Raw genomic sequence first — 12,598 nt, 5'->3', positions numbered from 1 at the left:
CCTGCCGTCTTCGCGGCGCCTACCTACCTCTACTGAGCGGTCTTCGCCTCGGCTGAGCCGCCCACTCTACTAGAGTGCAGCCCGTCTGCACATTACAAGTTTCCACAAGTCTCGCCCTCCTGGGACCAGCGTCCTCAAGAATGGCGACCCCAATGGAGCTCCCAGCCCGGGAGAACTGTTTTTTGTTCACCGCGCCGGAAGGCGACGTAAGCATAGATAATTTGATTGATGCTGTTGAATTGACTGCCGGTGACGATAGTGTTTATGTGTTGCAGCACATGGGCGGTGCCAGGTTTCTCGTTTGTACCCGGAACGCTAGCCAGGCGACGAAGTTAATGGTTGCGGAAGGTTTCCGCGTGAACGACCAGCACGTGCCGGTTGAGGCCGTCGGGCCACCGGTCACGTTTGTTAACGTTTACCGGTACCCCGTGTACATGTCCGACGAGACGCTTGGCAACGCCCTTGCGCAGTACGGCAAAATTAAGGGCATTTCCTTTGCCCCTGTAACAACGAGGTTTAATAAGCTTAGCGGTGTTCGAGTTGTTAAAATTGAGATGAGTCGACCGGTGCCCAACTTCATCACCATCGCGGGCCACCGAGTAATGTTTGAGTACCGCGGGATGCGCCGTGTGTGCGCGCGCTGCGGCGAGGTCGGGCACATGGCGACCGCGTGCACGGCCGCGTTTTGCAAGCGTTGTGGCGTCTTCGGCCACGACACAGAGGGCTGCACAGCCGAGTGTACGCGTTGCGGGGGCCGTCACGGGACGCGCGAGTGTTTTCGCAGGCGCTCCTACGCGGCCGCTGCCCGCGGTTCGTCGGTGCTGACAGTCGCCAACGCAGCACTTAGCCAGTCTTCCGGTGGTCCTTCGCCGAGGTCGGGTGAGACCACTTCGCGTCTACAGGTCCTCACGCCGAAGATCACGCCCCGCACGACCACAAGGGGCCCTCTCTCTTGGCGTCGCGACGGGGAATCAGTCTCAAGCGCAAGCGGCAGTGCGGCGTCTTCGGGTGCCAAGGAAGAGACGCGCGGAGCGTCTGCCTCCGTTAGCTCGGCGTCGGCGTCCTCTGGCGCAGAAACAACCGATACCGAGACGGGCCCGACGCGATCGGCGTCCATTACAACACCCGCGAGCCTATCGGGCGCCGAGGACTGGCCGCCTTTGGCTACCTTAGAGGACGCGTCTCCGGCGCCTCCTGAGCAAGAGGAGACGAGCCACCCCGTCTCCGACGCGCCGGCCAACGTGCTGGCCCCTGTCTCGGCACAGGATTTGGAGGCGCCTCAGCAAGCCCTGGCCAGGGATGACAGGCCTATTGTGAGCCGCGGGCACTATGCCCTGCCTGAGGACGAGGACCACGCGCCGTCAGACCCTTCCCCCGAGCAGGTTGTGCCCCGCGAGAGCCGGCGACCGGACCCGCCCGTGGTTCGCCCGGCGTCTGGCCGCGAGCGGAGATCTCGCTCGCGCTCGCGTCGTCGCCGCGGTGACGGGGCCGGTCGCGATTCGGGCGTACGGGCCTCAAGTCGTGACAGGGGCCGCGAGCCGAGGTCTCGCTCGCGTCGCCGTCACGGAGACGAGCCGCAGCGCAACTCCCGTGAGGGTTTCCCCACTCGCGAGGCGAGGCAGCGGCGGACCGGGCTAGGGATTGGAAGCAGTGACAGCGACGCCCCGCCGAAGGCGAAGACCCCGAGGTTGGGTAACAACGCCGCGTCCAAGGGGGACCCCCCCGCGGATGGTGGTGAGAGTAGTCCGCAGGCGTCTCGGCGCCCTGCGGCGTCGGGGTGGGGTGGAAGGGGGGTTGCTTGCGCGCCTCCGACGCGCCGCGCCTTTCCGCCTGGAGTGTGAGCAGACGCGTTTCGCGTCCTCTGTGCCGGGAGTGGTTTTTTTCCATTTTACTGATTCCACCTGGCTTCCCTCTGTGTTTTGCGGCGACGCAGCTCGCGTCGTCTGCTCCTACTTAGCTTGGTACATTCTTTCTGGCTCACTCTGTTCTGTTTGTTTTTCGCTGCGACACAGCTCGCGCTGATGGCGTCGTCTGCTTTTCATCTGTGGCCGGGCCTGTCGCCTTCGGGTTCTCTGTATGCGCTGCTCCGCGCCCTCGCTGGCTGCGCTGCACTAAGCTCACGGGCGGCGGCATACATAAAAATGAGGTCACGAACTCGCAGCTGCTCTGGGCTCGCGCGGCGGCGGCATGCATAGGGTGGGGTCGCGGGCCCGTTCCGCTTTGCCTTGCGCGGCCGTGCGCCGCTTCACGCCGCCTCCTCTCCCGCGGGTCGTTTGTTGGCACTCCTCTGGCCGCGCTCGCTTTCGTCTCGCTCCGTCCGCTCTCCCACGTGGTTTTCAACGATGCATCAAGAGGCGCGCTCGCTTCTGCGTCGCCCGTTCGCTCCGGATTGCTTTCCGCGCGCGCCCGGCGCGCCCGGGCCTGCTGCGCTCCCGGCGCGGTTTCTCGGGTCGTGTCTCATGTTAGCTAAGAAGGCTACCCGAAGAACAAAGCGGCGCGCCTGCTCCGACGGCCGCGCCGCATTCCGCTCTCCCGCCTTCTCTCACCCTCTGCTGTCCCGCTCGCCTGGCTGGGCACCTTCCACTCTTTAGTGCAGCACTCTTCTCGCCCCTTTGGCGCGCGCTCCACTGATGCCCAACTCTCCTAGTTATCGCGCCTTTCATCGTTCCTTCTCCCCCCGAGAGAGGCACCGCGCTCCGACTGACGGAACATGGCTGCGCTGCGGTTCGCCACGCTAAATATTCGCGGCTTTCGCGATAGGGGCAAACAAGCAGCCGTATTGTCGTTCGCCCGTTCCAAAGGCATTGATCTCCTCTTTCTCCAGGAGACCAACTTTCGCTCCCCGCTCGACGTAATCAGCTTTAAGCACAACTGCCAAGCCGAAGGTTTTTTTTCTCTAACATGTGCGAGGGCTTGTGGCGTTGGGGTCGTATTTGTGACGGGCAGGTTCCGACAGAAGTCCCACTGTGTCTTCGGTGCAAACGGGCGTACACTTGTGCTCGACGTCTTCGTTGACGGGTCAAAGGTGCGCTTCGTTAACGTTTACGCACCGGTGACGAGGTCGGACACCAGCAATTATTTTAAGGAGCTGCATGGCTACCTGGTGGAGTCCGTTCCCCACGTGGTTCTCGGGGACTTCAATTGCGTCGTGGACTCTATAAGAGACGTCCGGGGCCCGGGTCAAGGCGGCTCAACTTACCACGCCAAAGAGCTGGTCAGGATCCTCCGACACCTGCGGCTCACGGACGCCTGGGTACACGTACATGGAAACGAGTTCGCCCCCACCCGAACCTCGCGAACAACGGCCAGCAGGCTTGACCGAGCCTACGTCCCCGAGCGCCTCGTCGGTTCTATTGTGGCGTGCGAAGTCCTCACCCTCCCCGACCGGCTGGCGGACAGAACCGACCACCTCCCGTTGGTTACAACGGTGAGGGGGACGCCCGGCCCTCATCCAGGAAATGAAGCTTGGCGCCTCGACCCGGCGCTCATAAAAGACAGCACGAGCGCCCTCAGAATATCCGCGTTCCTGGAGGAGACGATTGAGGCCTCCCCCTGTACCAGCCCCGCCGAATGGGACGACTTGAAGGCGAGATGGAGAGCGTTCCTGCAAGAAGAAGGCAGCGTGAGGAAGAAACGCATCACAAAAGAGATGAACGAGCTACTCCGCCGGATGCGGATTGTACAGAGTGCAGACCTCCTCACGACTTGTACACGCGACTATCTTCACTCGCTTCAAGTCCAGCATGAACGCCTCTTCCGGGAAATCGCGTGCAACGCACGTGAATCCCGAGTCGCTGCGGGGGACGCGCCAGATCTGAACATGAATGACGTGCGTGGTACCGGTTCCCTTCGAATCTCGGAGGTGCAAAGGCCTGACGGCAGTTTGATCACCGACCCCACCGAGATCGAAGCGGAGTTCCATAACTACTTCGAGGCCTTTTTTTCACGAGCCGGACCCTAGTGGCCCACTCCCAGAGGCGGCTCTCATGGCCAATCTGTGTTCGCGACTGCCCCGACTCGCCGAAGATGAGGGCACGGTTCTGTGCGGCCCAGCAACGGAAGAGGAACTCCGCGCTGCCATCCGAGCCATGCCGCCTGACTCGGCTCCAGGCACTGATGGCCTGACAGCCGGCTTTTACGCGACTTTCTTTGAAGTTTTGCGAGCCCCGCTGCTGGCCATGGTCAACCTGGTCCTCGAGAACCATGTGAAACCGGATTCATTCAGCGAAGGGCGCATCACCCTCATTCTCAAGGACGGCGCATCCCCGCGCGAGCTGTCGTCATGGCGCCCGATCTCTCTACTCAATGTAGACTATAAGATCGTGGCGTCCATATTGAACACCAGGCTAAGAACCTTCTTGCCGGACTTGATAGCCCCCCACCAAGCCTGCGCCGTGCCTGGCCGGTCAATGTTCGCCAACCTCACCGCCACCAGAGATGTTTTTGAATACGCGACCCAGAAAAGAGTCACGGGTGCCTTCCTGTCTCTCGACCAAGCCAAGGCGTTCGACAGGGCGAGGCACACGTATCTCTTTGAAGTGCTCCGTCAGTTCGGGCTCCCGCAGGAGTTTGTGGCTGCCATCGAGCTTCTGTACACCAACCTGCGTAGTTGCGTCGCGGTGAACGGCACGACCACTGCCTTCTTCCGGTACACGAGAGGCATTAGGCAAGGGTGCCCCTTAGGTCCAACCCTGTTTGTCCTCTCGATAGAGCCTCTGCTCACAACTCTGGCTAGCGACGAACGCATTCGAGGCCTGCCAATGACCGGTACCGAGGAGATTAAAGTCCTGGCGTTTGCCGACGACATATCTCTGTTTCTCAAGGACGCACGAAGTCTCGACCGCTTCCGCAGCGTATTTGAACTATACGCTAAGGTGTCGGGAGCCCAACTGAACGAGAGAAAGAGCCGAGCACTGCTCTTCGGTCCGTTCCCTACTGAAGCAATAGGCGACATAGTACCGGTCTCCACCGTTAAGGTCCTCGGCGTCTACTTTAACCGAGAAGGCGTCGACGTTTCCACATGGACAAGGGTCATCGACAGGGCTGCACAGCTCACCGAGCGCGCTGCACTGCTCAACTTGACCCTGCGTGAAAAGGCCGTCGCAATCAAGACTAGTGTTCTTGCCTTGGCCTCCTACGTGAGCAGGGTGTCAGCGATGCCGGCGCGGATGGCCACACGACTCGGCACGTTAGCCAACGACCTACTATGGGGCAGGACACCACCCCCTGTCAAACGAACCCTCCTCCAGTTGGAAGTTAAAGAAGGGGGGCTGGGCCTCCCGCACGCACTCACCTTGAGCAAACTGCTCGCCTTGAAAACGGCTCGCAAGGTGGCGCAAGCAGAAAACTATGTCGGGAGAGGCTTGCTGCACTATTGGAGCGGCCCGTCGAACAGTTGGCTCGATGCCGGCCGACACACTGGCCCGCACGCTGAATCGCCCTCGCCCTTTTACAGGGTAGCAGCGGCGACGGCACGCATGCTGCGCAAGGAAGCGCCGAATTGTGATCCCGACGCGGAGCAGCCGGCCCGCATAGTGGAGGCACTCACCGCAAGCCAGCTCAGCGACGAGGACAAGCAACGAGCAGAGAAAGCTAAGCGCGACCTCTCACTGCTTCATAGCTCGCTACCCTGCGATATCCAGGATTTTCTCTGGAAGAGGGCATGGGAGGTCCTCCCTACTAGGTGCCGCCTGAAGAAACTAGGTATTGTGCCCGACGACGCCTGCCCAAATTGCAGGGAACCAGAAACACAGAAGCACGCCTTGCTGGAGTGTTCAGCTGCGCGGCCAGTCTGGCGCATGGTAGCGCACACCTTTGGGATCCGCCCCCCACCAGGTCACGGACGCAACAGGGGCGCGTTTGCGCGACTTGTTACCGCCTGTACCCTTTTTGTTGTGTGGCAGCGCCGCTCCCTCGCGGAAGCGCGACGACAGCCAGTTCGGGCAGCACCACCGGCCGTTACGCGTATTAGAAGGCTGGTGTGGGAGATCCTCTCCCGAGAACTCGAGGCCAGCGGTGAGGAGATGTTCCTTCGCCGCTGGCACACGAAATTTTTCTTCATGAGAGAGGGCAAGTTGGCTGCTCCAATTTTGCACTACTAACACCTTTCGACTCCCGAGGAGTCCCCAACTCAGGAGCAATCGCATGTTTAGTCCCAAACGAAGGTGACCCCCCCCCCCACCCCGCTGCCCAGATCCACCTCCATCCACCTCCGTAGCACCGGTTTTCATATAGTCACTTGCTTGACACTGTGTTGTTGCCGCTGGCCACGCCCGTCGACACTAGGGCGTAGCTGGTTATTGTACACACGTATATAGCATCCCGTTTACATCTGTGTGCGTGTTTTTTCCTGATTAGTTTAACTCCATCTTTGTAACAAGCTCCCTTGTATTTGCTTGTGTAAATGTACACTTGTATGTTCTCATTGCGCGGGTTTTTTTTTTTTTTTTTTTTTTTTAGGATGAAGTTCAACACACTTCTCTTTGCGTAGTGTGAATAGTTTGCCTTTATGGTTGCAATATGTATAAGGATAATGCGCTCTTTTGTATCTACTTGTATATATTCATTGTGCCCCGGTTTGTTTATTTTGTAAAACGCATATACATGTCTTGCCATCTTTGTTTGAAGTCAAATAAACTTCTCTTTGTGTAGTATCTGTTCTTATCAGCTTAATATAAGCTGCCCACTTTGATCCTCTGGCCTAGGTCGAGAGGCGTCCCCTCCCGGGGACTCGGCCACCCCGGGAAGGCGACGACGTTCCTGGCTGCGCCTGCCCTTTCGGAGGGGCACCTGCTGCTGCTGCTGCTGACCGGCTGAGCTTCCCGTTCTCGGACCTTCGACGTGGCGGACCTGCTGACCCTGGAGGCCTTGGACGTCCTGGCTGGCCCTGGCGACCTCCGGATGCTGGACGGCGGTTGGTGAGAGTCTACAGCTCATTTCATTGCTTGGCTCTTCGCCTGCCGCCTGCTGCATGCCCGGCCCGGTCGTCACCGCCTGCTGACGACGTCATCGGGCCACGGTCACCATCGTGACCGCACCGCCGTCATCGCCCACCGCCCGGCCCACCTGGTCCTGCCTGGCCCTGCTGTTGCCGTCCGGTCCTGCTGCCTGCCGGGACCGCCGCCATGGATCCTGCCCGCCCGAGTTCCGCGAGGGGCCGTCGTGCCAGGCGGCGTCACGCTGCTGCCCCTACTGGCTCCCCGGCACCACCCCCTCCTCAGCGACCTCGGCGCGGGACTCCGGGTTCTCCCACGGCGGGCCCTTCATCGCCGGCGTCGACTGCGTCGCCCTCGTCGGGACCGGCTGGTTCCGAAGCACCGGCGTCCTCACGCCCTTCTGCTCCGGTGCAACCACGCCAGCCGGCCCTGGACGGCGACGTTCTGTGGGTGTATCTCCCGGCCCCGGCGGAGCTGCAGTGCCCGGTCGACAACTGCAGTATGAGGTACAGCGGGGCCGCTTGGACGTCTCGCGCGCAGTCGGTGCGCCGCCACGTGGAGTTCGAGCACGGCGTTCGCGTGCGCGAGCGAATCTACGTGTGCACGGTGTGCGACGCGCCGCTCACGTCCCGGCCCTCGTACCACCGCTGCCTGGCAAGGGCCACGCTCGTGCCATCGACGGAGACGCCTCGCCGTCGCTGTGGCGTGTGTGACGCCACGTTTACTACCAAGCGCGGCCTGGCCAATCACCTGCGATGCCACGTCGACCAGGCTGGGCCGTCCGGCGCCGCTCGCGAGCGCGCGCCTGCCCGGCGTGTGCGCCACGTCAGCACATCATCGTCTGACACGTCATCGTCCGGATCGGGTTCCTCGTCGCCGCCAGCAGCACCCCGGGCTTCGCGACGCCTCAGGGGCCTATCGCCCTCTGACGCCTCACCTCCGGTGCGGCCCTCGTCTTCTCCGGCCGCCAGATCGAGGGCCTCTTCGCCCGCGTCGGTCGGCGAACCGTCTGCCTTCGAGTACCTGTCGTCCAGCGGTTCGTCGACGTCCGTGGGCTCGGCCTCCGTCCCCGGTTCGCCGGCACCATCACCCGCCGCAAGCCCGGCCCCCTCCGAGCAACCCTTGCGTGACGCCGGACGCACGTCTTCAACTACGCCGCAGATAGGGGTCCCGACGCCTGCCGGCGTTCCCGTGGACTCGCCCGTCCCCGGGTCACCACGGTCGCCGGATCTTGCGTCGCCAGGACCCTCGTCGTACACCAGGCAAGCCCTGGTCCCTTACGACTTCGGGCCATCGTCGTCGTCGAATGGCGTGTCTCCCGCCCCGCGCGGCTCGTCGGCGGCTTCGGCCGTTGGCGATGTCGCGTTTCTACTCGACGACGACGGCACGATCTCTTACGACGTCGCGGTGTCCTCGCCGCCGCTCGATGCCGGGTCGTCCCCGGTCGTTCTGCCCGGGTCCCCGGTGTCTCCTGCCTCCTCCCCGTCGCCACCCGCGTCCGTGGACGAGGCCGCGGCGGATCCCGACGAAGTACAAGAGCATACCGAAACCGACTCCACGACCCTCCAGATGCCACCGGACCACACGCGCCTCCTCGAGGACCAGGCACGCCTGCTCCGCTCCTTGCTGCGGGACCCGCCCACGAACGAGTCATGGGCCCAATGCGAGGAAGCATGGACGCGGGCCGTCGCCTTGGCTGTCGAGGCGGTGCGTCTACCACCGGTGCGTCCTGGTCGCCAACGCCGCCAGCCCGACCCGTCGAACGCGGTCGACATACAGCGGATGTACCGCCGCAACCGTCGACGCGCGGTTCGGCTGATCCTGGAGGGACCACCCCAGACATGCGCCATCCCGCTACAAGACCTGCAGGATCACTGGGGGCACACGTGGTCGGCCCGCCAAGCCGACTCCACCCTGCTTCTCGGACGCGATCCGGCTCCGGCGGGCGTCGACACGTCGAACTTTTCGACCGACGAGGTGTACGGGCGCCTGCGCAAGTCAGAGAGCACGGCTCCCGGGGCAGACCGTCTAACCTATCACCACTGGCGAACGGTCGATCCGGAAGCACGGTTCCTGACAGCGTTGTTCAACGCCTGCCTCCACCACCGCCGAACGCCGGATTCCTGGAGGACGACGCGGACCGTCCTCATCTTCAAGAGGGGGGATCCGCAAGTCCCGTCAAACTGGCGGCCTATAGCCCTCGGCTGCACGGCAGCAAAGCTTTACGCTAAGTGCCTTGCAGCCCGGCTCCAGGCCTGGATGATCGAACACGCCGTCTTGTCTAAGTGCCAGAAGGGCTTCCTTCCGCACGACGGCGTGTTCGAACTTAACTACATCTTACAACGCAGGCTCGACATCGCCCGATCGGGAGGCCCCGACCTGTGTGCGGCGCTGTTGGACTTCCACAACGCGTTCGGCTCAGTCCCGCACCAGGCTTTGCTCGACGCCCTGCAAGGTGCTGGCGCCGGCTCCGTGTTTACGGAGTTGATCGGCGACCTCTACCGGGATAACAGCACCTGTATCCTGGCGGCCGAGGGAACCACCGAGCCGATCCCGATCATGGCAGGGCTGCGTCAGGGTTGTCCACTAAGCGGAATCCTATTTAACTTAGTGATCGACCCGGTCATCCGCGCAGTGCAGGGTGGTGGCTCCGACCACAAAATCCTCGCCTACGCGGACGACCTGACTCCCCTGGCCTCGACTCCGCGCCGACTCCAGCAGCGCATCGACCGGATCGAGACCCTCGCCGCGTCCCTGGGCCTGTCCCTGAACCCGTCCAAGTGCGCGTCCTTCCACATGGTCGGATCGACACCTGTGGGGATGCGCCAGACGGAGTTCCGAGTTTCGGGCGTCCCTATCTCGGTACTGCGCGACTTCGAGCCGCAGCGGTACCTGGGACGTCCGATTGGCTTTCGGATCCCCTCCGGCTCCGGTTCCGTCGTCGAGTCCGCCCTCGCCCAAGCCCGGGCGATCATGTCATCGATGTTGGCGCCGTGGCAGCGTCTGGATGCCCTCCGGACCTTTGTCTACCCGGCGCTCAACTTTCCGATGAGGTGCGGGGTCCTTTCGACGACGGACTGGCGCCGACTGGACGACGCCATTCGGCCGCTGGTAAAGCGGACGCTTTACCTTCCCACCAACGCGGCGACAAATTACCTATACGGATCCGCCTCCTGTGGTGCCGTCGGGATCCCCGTTGCGGCGGAGCTCAGCGACCTCTGCCGCATCGACTCCGCCTTCAAGCTTTTGACGTCCCCCGACACCGAGTTGCGGCAGATGGCCTTGGAAGACGCTTATGCAACCGCCACTGCCCGGCTCGGTTGGGAGGTGACCCGCTTCGAGCTGGAGTCATACCTCGGGGGGTCGCTTGAAGACGGGTTCCGGGTCCCGGCCACCCAGCTGCGATCCGTCTGGACCAACGCCCGGAAAGCGTCACGCCGCTACAATGTCGCCTGGACCCTGGATCCTGGCGGCGTTCGGCTCACCTGCGGCGACGCCACGATCACACCACAGCACCGGTGCCGCGTAATGCGCACGCTCCGAGAGGTGCTGGCCACCTAACGGGACCAGGCCCTGCACAACCTCCCCAACCAGGGCAAGGTGCTGGCCTGCGTGGCGGCTGATCGCGCCAGTTCCCATTTCATGCGGACGGGCGCCTTCACCTCCTTCGCAGACTGGCGGTTTGTGCATAGGGCCCGCCTCAACCTCCTGCCCCTCAACGGCGCTCGCATGTGGGGCGCACCGGACAGGGACCAGCGGTGCCGCGTCTGCGGGTACCTGAGGGAGACACTGCCGCATGTGGTGTGCCACTGCATGCCTCGCAGTGCGCTCTACCAGGCCCGCCACAACGCCATCGTCGACCGAGTCCGGACTGCCGCCTCCCGCGAGTTCACGGTGGCCTTCGAGAACCAGGCCGTCGGAGACACGGGCCTGCGTCCGGATCTCGTCCTGGTGCGTGGCGAAGAGGCTATCGTCATCGACGTCACGTGCCCGTTCGAGAACACGCCGGACGCCTTTGAGAACGCCCGTAACGCCAAGCTGGCTCACTACGAGCCGGTGGCGGCGTTTCTCCGGCGCCGGTATCAACGGGTCACCGTCCACGCCGTCATCGTGGGTGCCCTCGGCGCGTGGGACTCAGCGAACGACCGCGTACTTCGTCGCATTTGTTCGCGTGCCTACTTACGCCTCTTTAAGAAGCTTTGCGTAAGTGAGGTGATCGCTGCGTCACGCAAGATCTACCAAGAACACTTGCGTGAAAGCCACTGACTGCCTCGCGTCCACATGTGACTGTGCATGTGAAGCTTACATAGGTGTGCGTGCTTGCCCCTAACCATATCCTGTCTTGCCACGCGATGTTATCTATTGTTACGCGACGCGCGCATTTTTCACCTGCGTTGTGCCATGTCAACGTGGTTAACTTCGTCGCGAGAACTTTTTCACGCAAGTCATGTCTAAAAGTCGGATTCATTTACCTATGGCCCCATGAAACATGAATAAAGCTATCTGTTCTTATCAGCTTAATATCTGATACGGATCCTATTTGGATCCAAGATATTAAACTTATTTTTGTGATGCGGCGGAGTGCTTGAAGCTTGCTTCACCTCCGCCACGGGTTGGCCCGGTATTGCACTACCTCCGGGATCGGCCCACTCACCCCCTGCGGGGTGAGTTCGACAATAAATTCAATGATAGAAGGAGTGTTCGGATTTACCCATGATACCGGGGTAAACGGCTTGGGTGCGTCGAGTGTCCGAGACGGTGGCGGCACGCCGCCCCGGCTGACGCGGTATTCGCGTGCAGGGAGTGCGCTAGCTGTGTTTACACTTACGATTGCTCTGGGAAAATAAATGTTTCCGTGTGTATTTCATATATGGAGGGTCTCTTTTATTTTGTTATGTTCACACGTACATACTCAAGTTTCTTATTTTTTTTTAACGTTCCTACTCATATTAATAAAACTATTGAGGAAATTATCATTACTGTTTCGGAGGAAAGCTAGAAGTGTGTATACGATGTGTATGCATGTGCGATGTGTATGTATGTATGTGTGTAGAAGTGTGTATGTATGTGCCAAGCTATTTCCGCTTTTCGAATTCACCCGTTTCGCAACGAAAAATAAAAAAAGCCTCTAGAAAATGGGGTTTGGTTGGTGTTTCTGTTTACAGTTGCAGTGGCAAGCGAAGGCATTTTTATTTCACATCTTCACGCGGCGTCTGAACCTGAAGACGCGTGCTCTCGCCACGTCTACGCATCTACACTATTCCCCATCACAAATTAAAATCGCAAAGAACGCCACAGGACCCACTCCGCACACACCTGCTGTACGGTGGAGCGGCAAAGCCCCGATGTGCTTTTCCTATGTCCACTGACCTTTGGGGTTTGACGTCCCAAAACCACCATATGATTATGGGAAAATTTCGACCACCTGGGGTTCTTTCACGTGCACCCTAATCTGAGCACAGGGAAATGCAGCCGCCGCGGCCGGGATTCGATCCCACCACCTGCGGGTCAGCAGCCGAGTACCTTACGGCCATCAGACCACCACGGCGGGCATCGCCTTGTTGATCAAACACTTCATTTCTGAACACCATCTCATACCAGCTCATCCACCGTTGGCTCTCGTTAATTACAACGAACATCCTCGCACGCTCACCTCAATGGAA

General features: G+C 61.1%; 1 protein-coding gene and 1 non-coding gene across 3 annotated transcripts in view; both read left to right on the top strand.

Annotated features, from left to right (window-relative positions):
* LOC142765346 (uncharacterized) overlaps positions 1-7,168 on the top strand; it is a 114,471-nt gene extending 107,303 nt beyond the window's left edge. For both annotated transcript variants that reach the window (XM_075866124.1, XM_075866125.1), the window contains exon 2: positions 6,705-7,168. In XM_075866124.1, coding sequence (XP_075722239.1) covers positions 6,705-7,031 — 327 coding nt within the window. In that variant the 3' untranslated portion in view covers positions 7,032-7,168. The remainder of the gene's footprint in view (positions 1-6,704) is intronic.
* Positions 7,169-11,397: 4,229 nt separating this feature from the next.
* On the top strand, positions 11,398-11,590 carry LOC142766283 (U2 spliceosomal RNA). The gene has a single exon (XR_012884464.1). It is a non-coding gene; the product is annotated as a U2 spliceosomal RNA (small nuclear RNA).
* Positions 11,591-12,598: the final 1,008 nt, after the last annotated feature.

The sequence above is a fragment of the Rhipicephalus microplus genome, chromosome 6 (genome assembly GCF_043290135.1).
Source record: "Rhipicephalus microplus isolate Deutch F79 chromosome 6, USDA_Rmic, whole genome shotgun sequence".
In the NCBI taxonomy this organism is placed as follows: domain Eukaryota; kingdom Metazoa; phylum Arthropoda; class Arachnida; order Ixodida; family Ixodidae; genus Rhipicephalus; species Rhipicephalus microplus.
The sequence above is the reverse complement of the archived record's forward strand: the minus strand, read 5'-3'. Positions and strand labels throughout refer to the sequence as shown.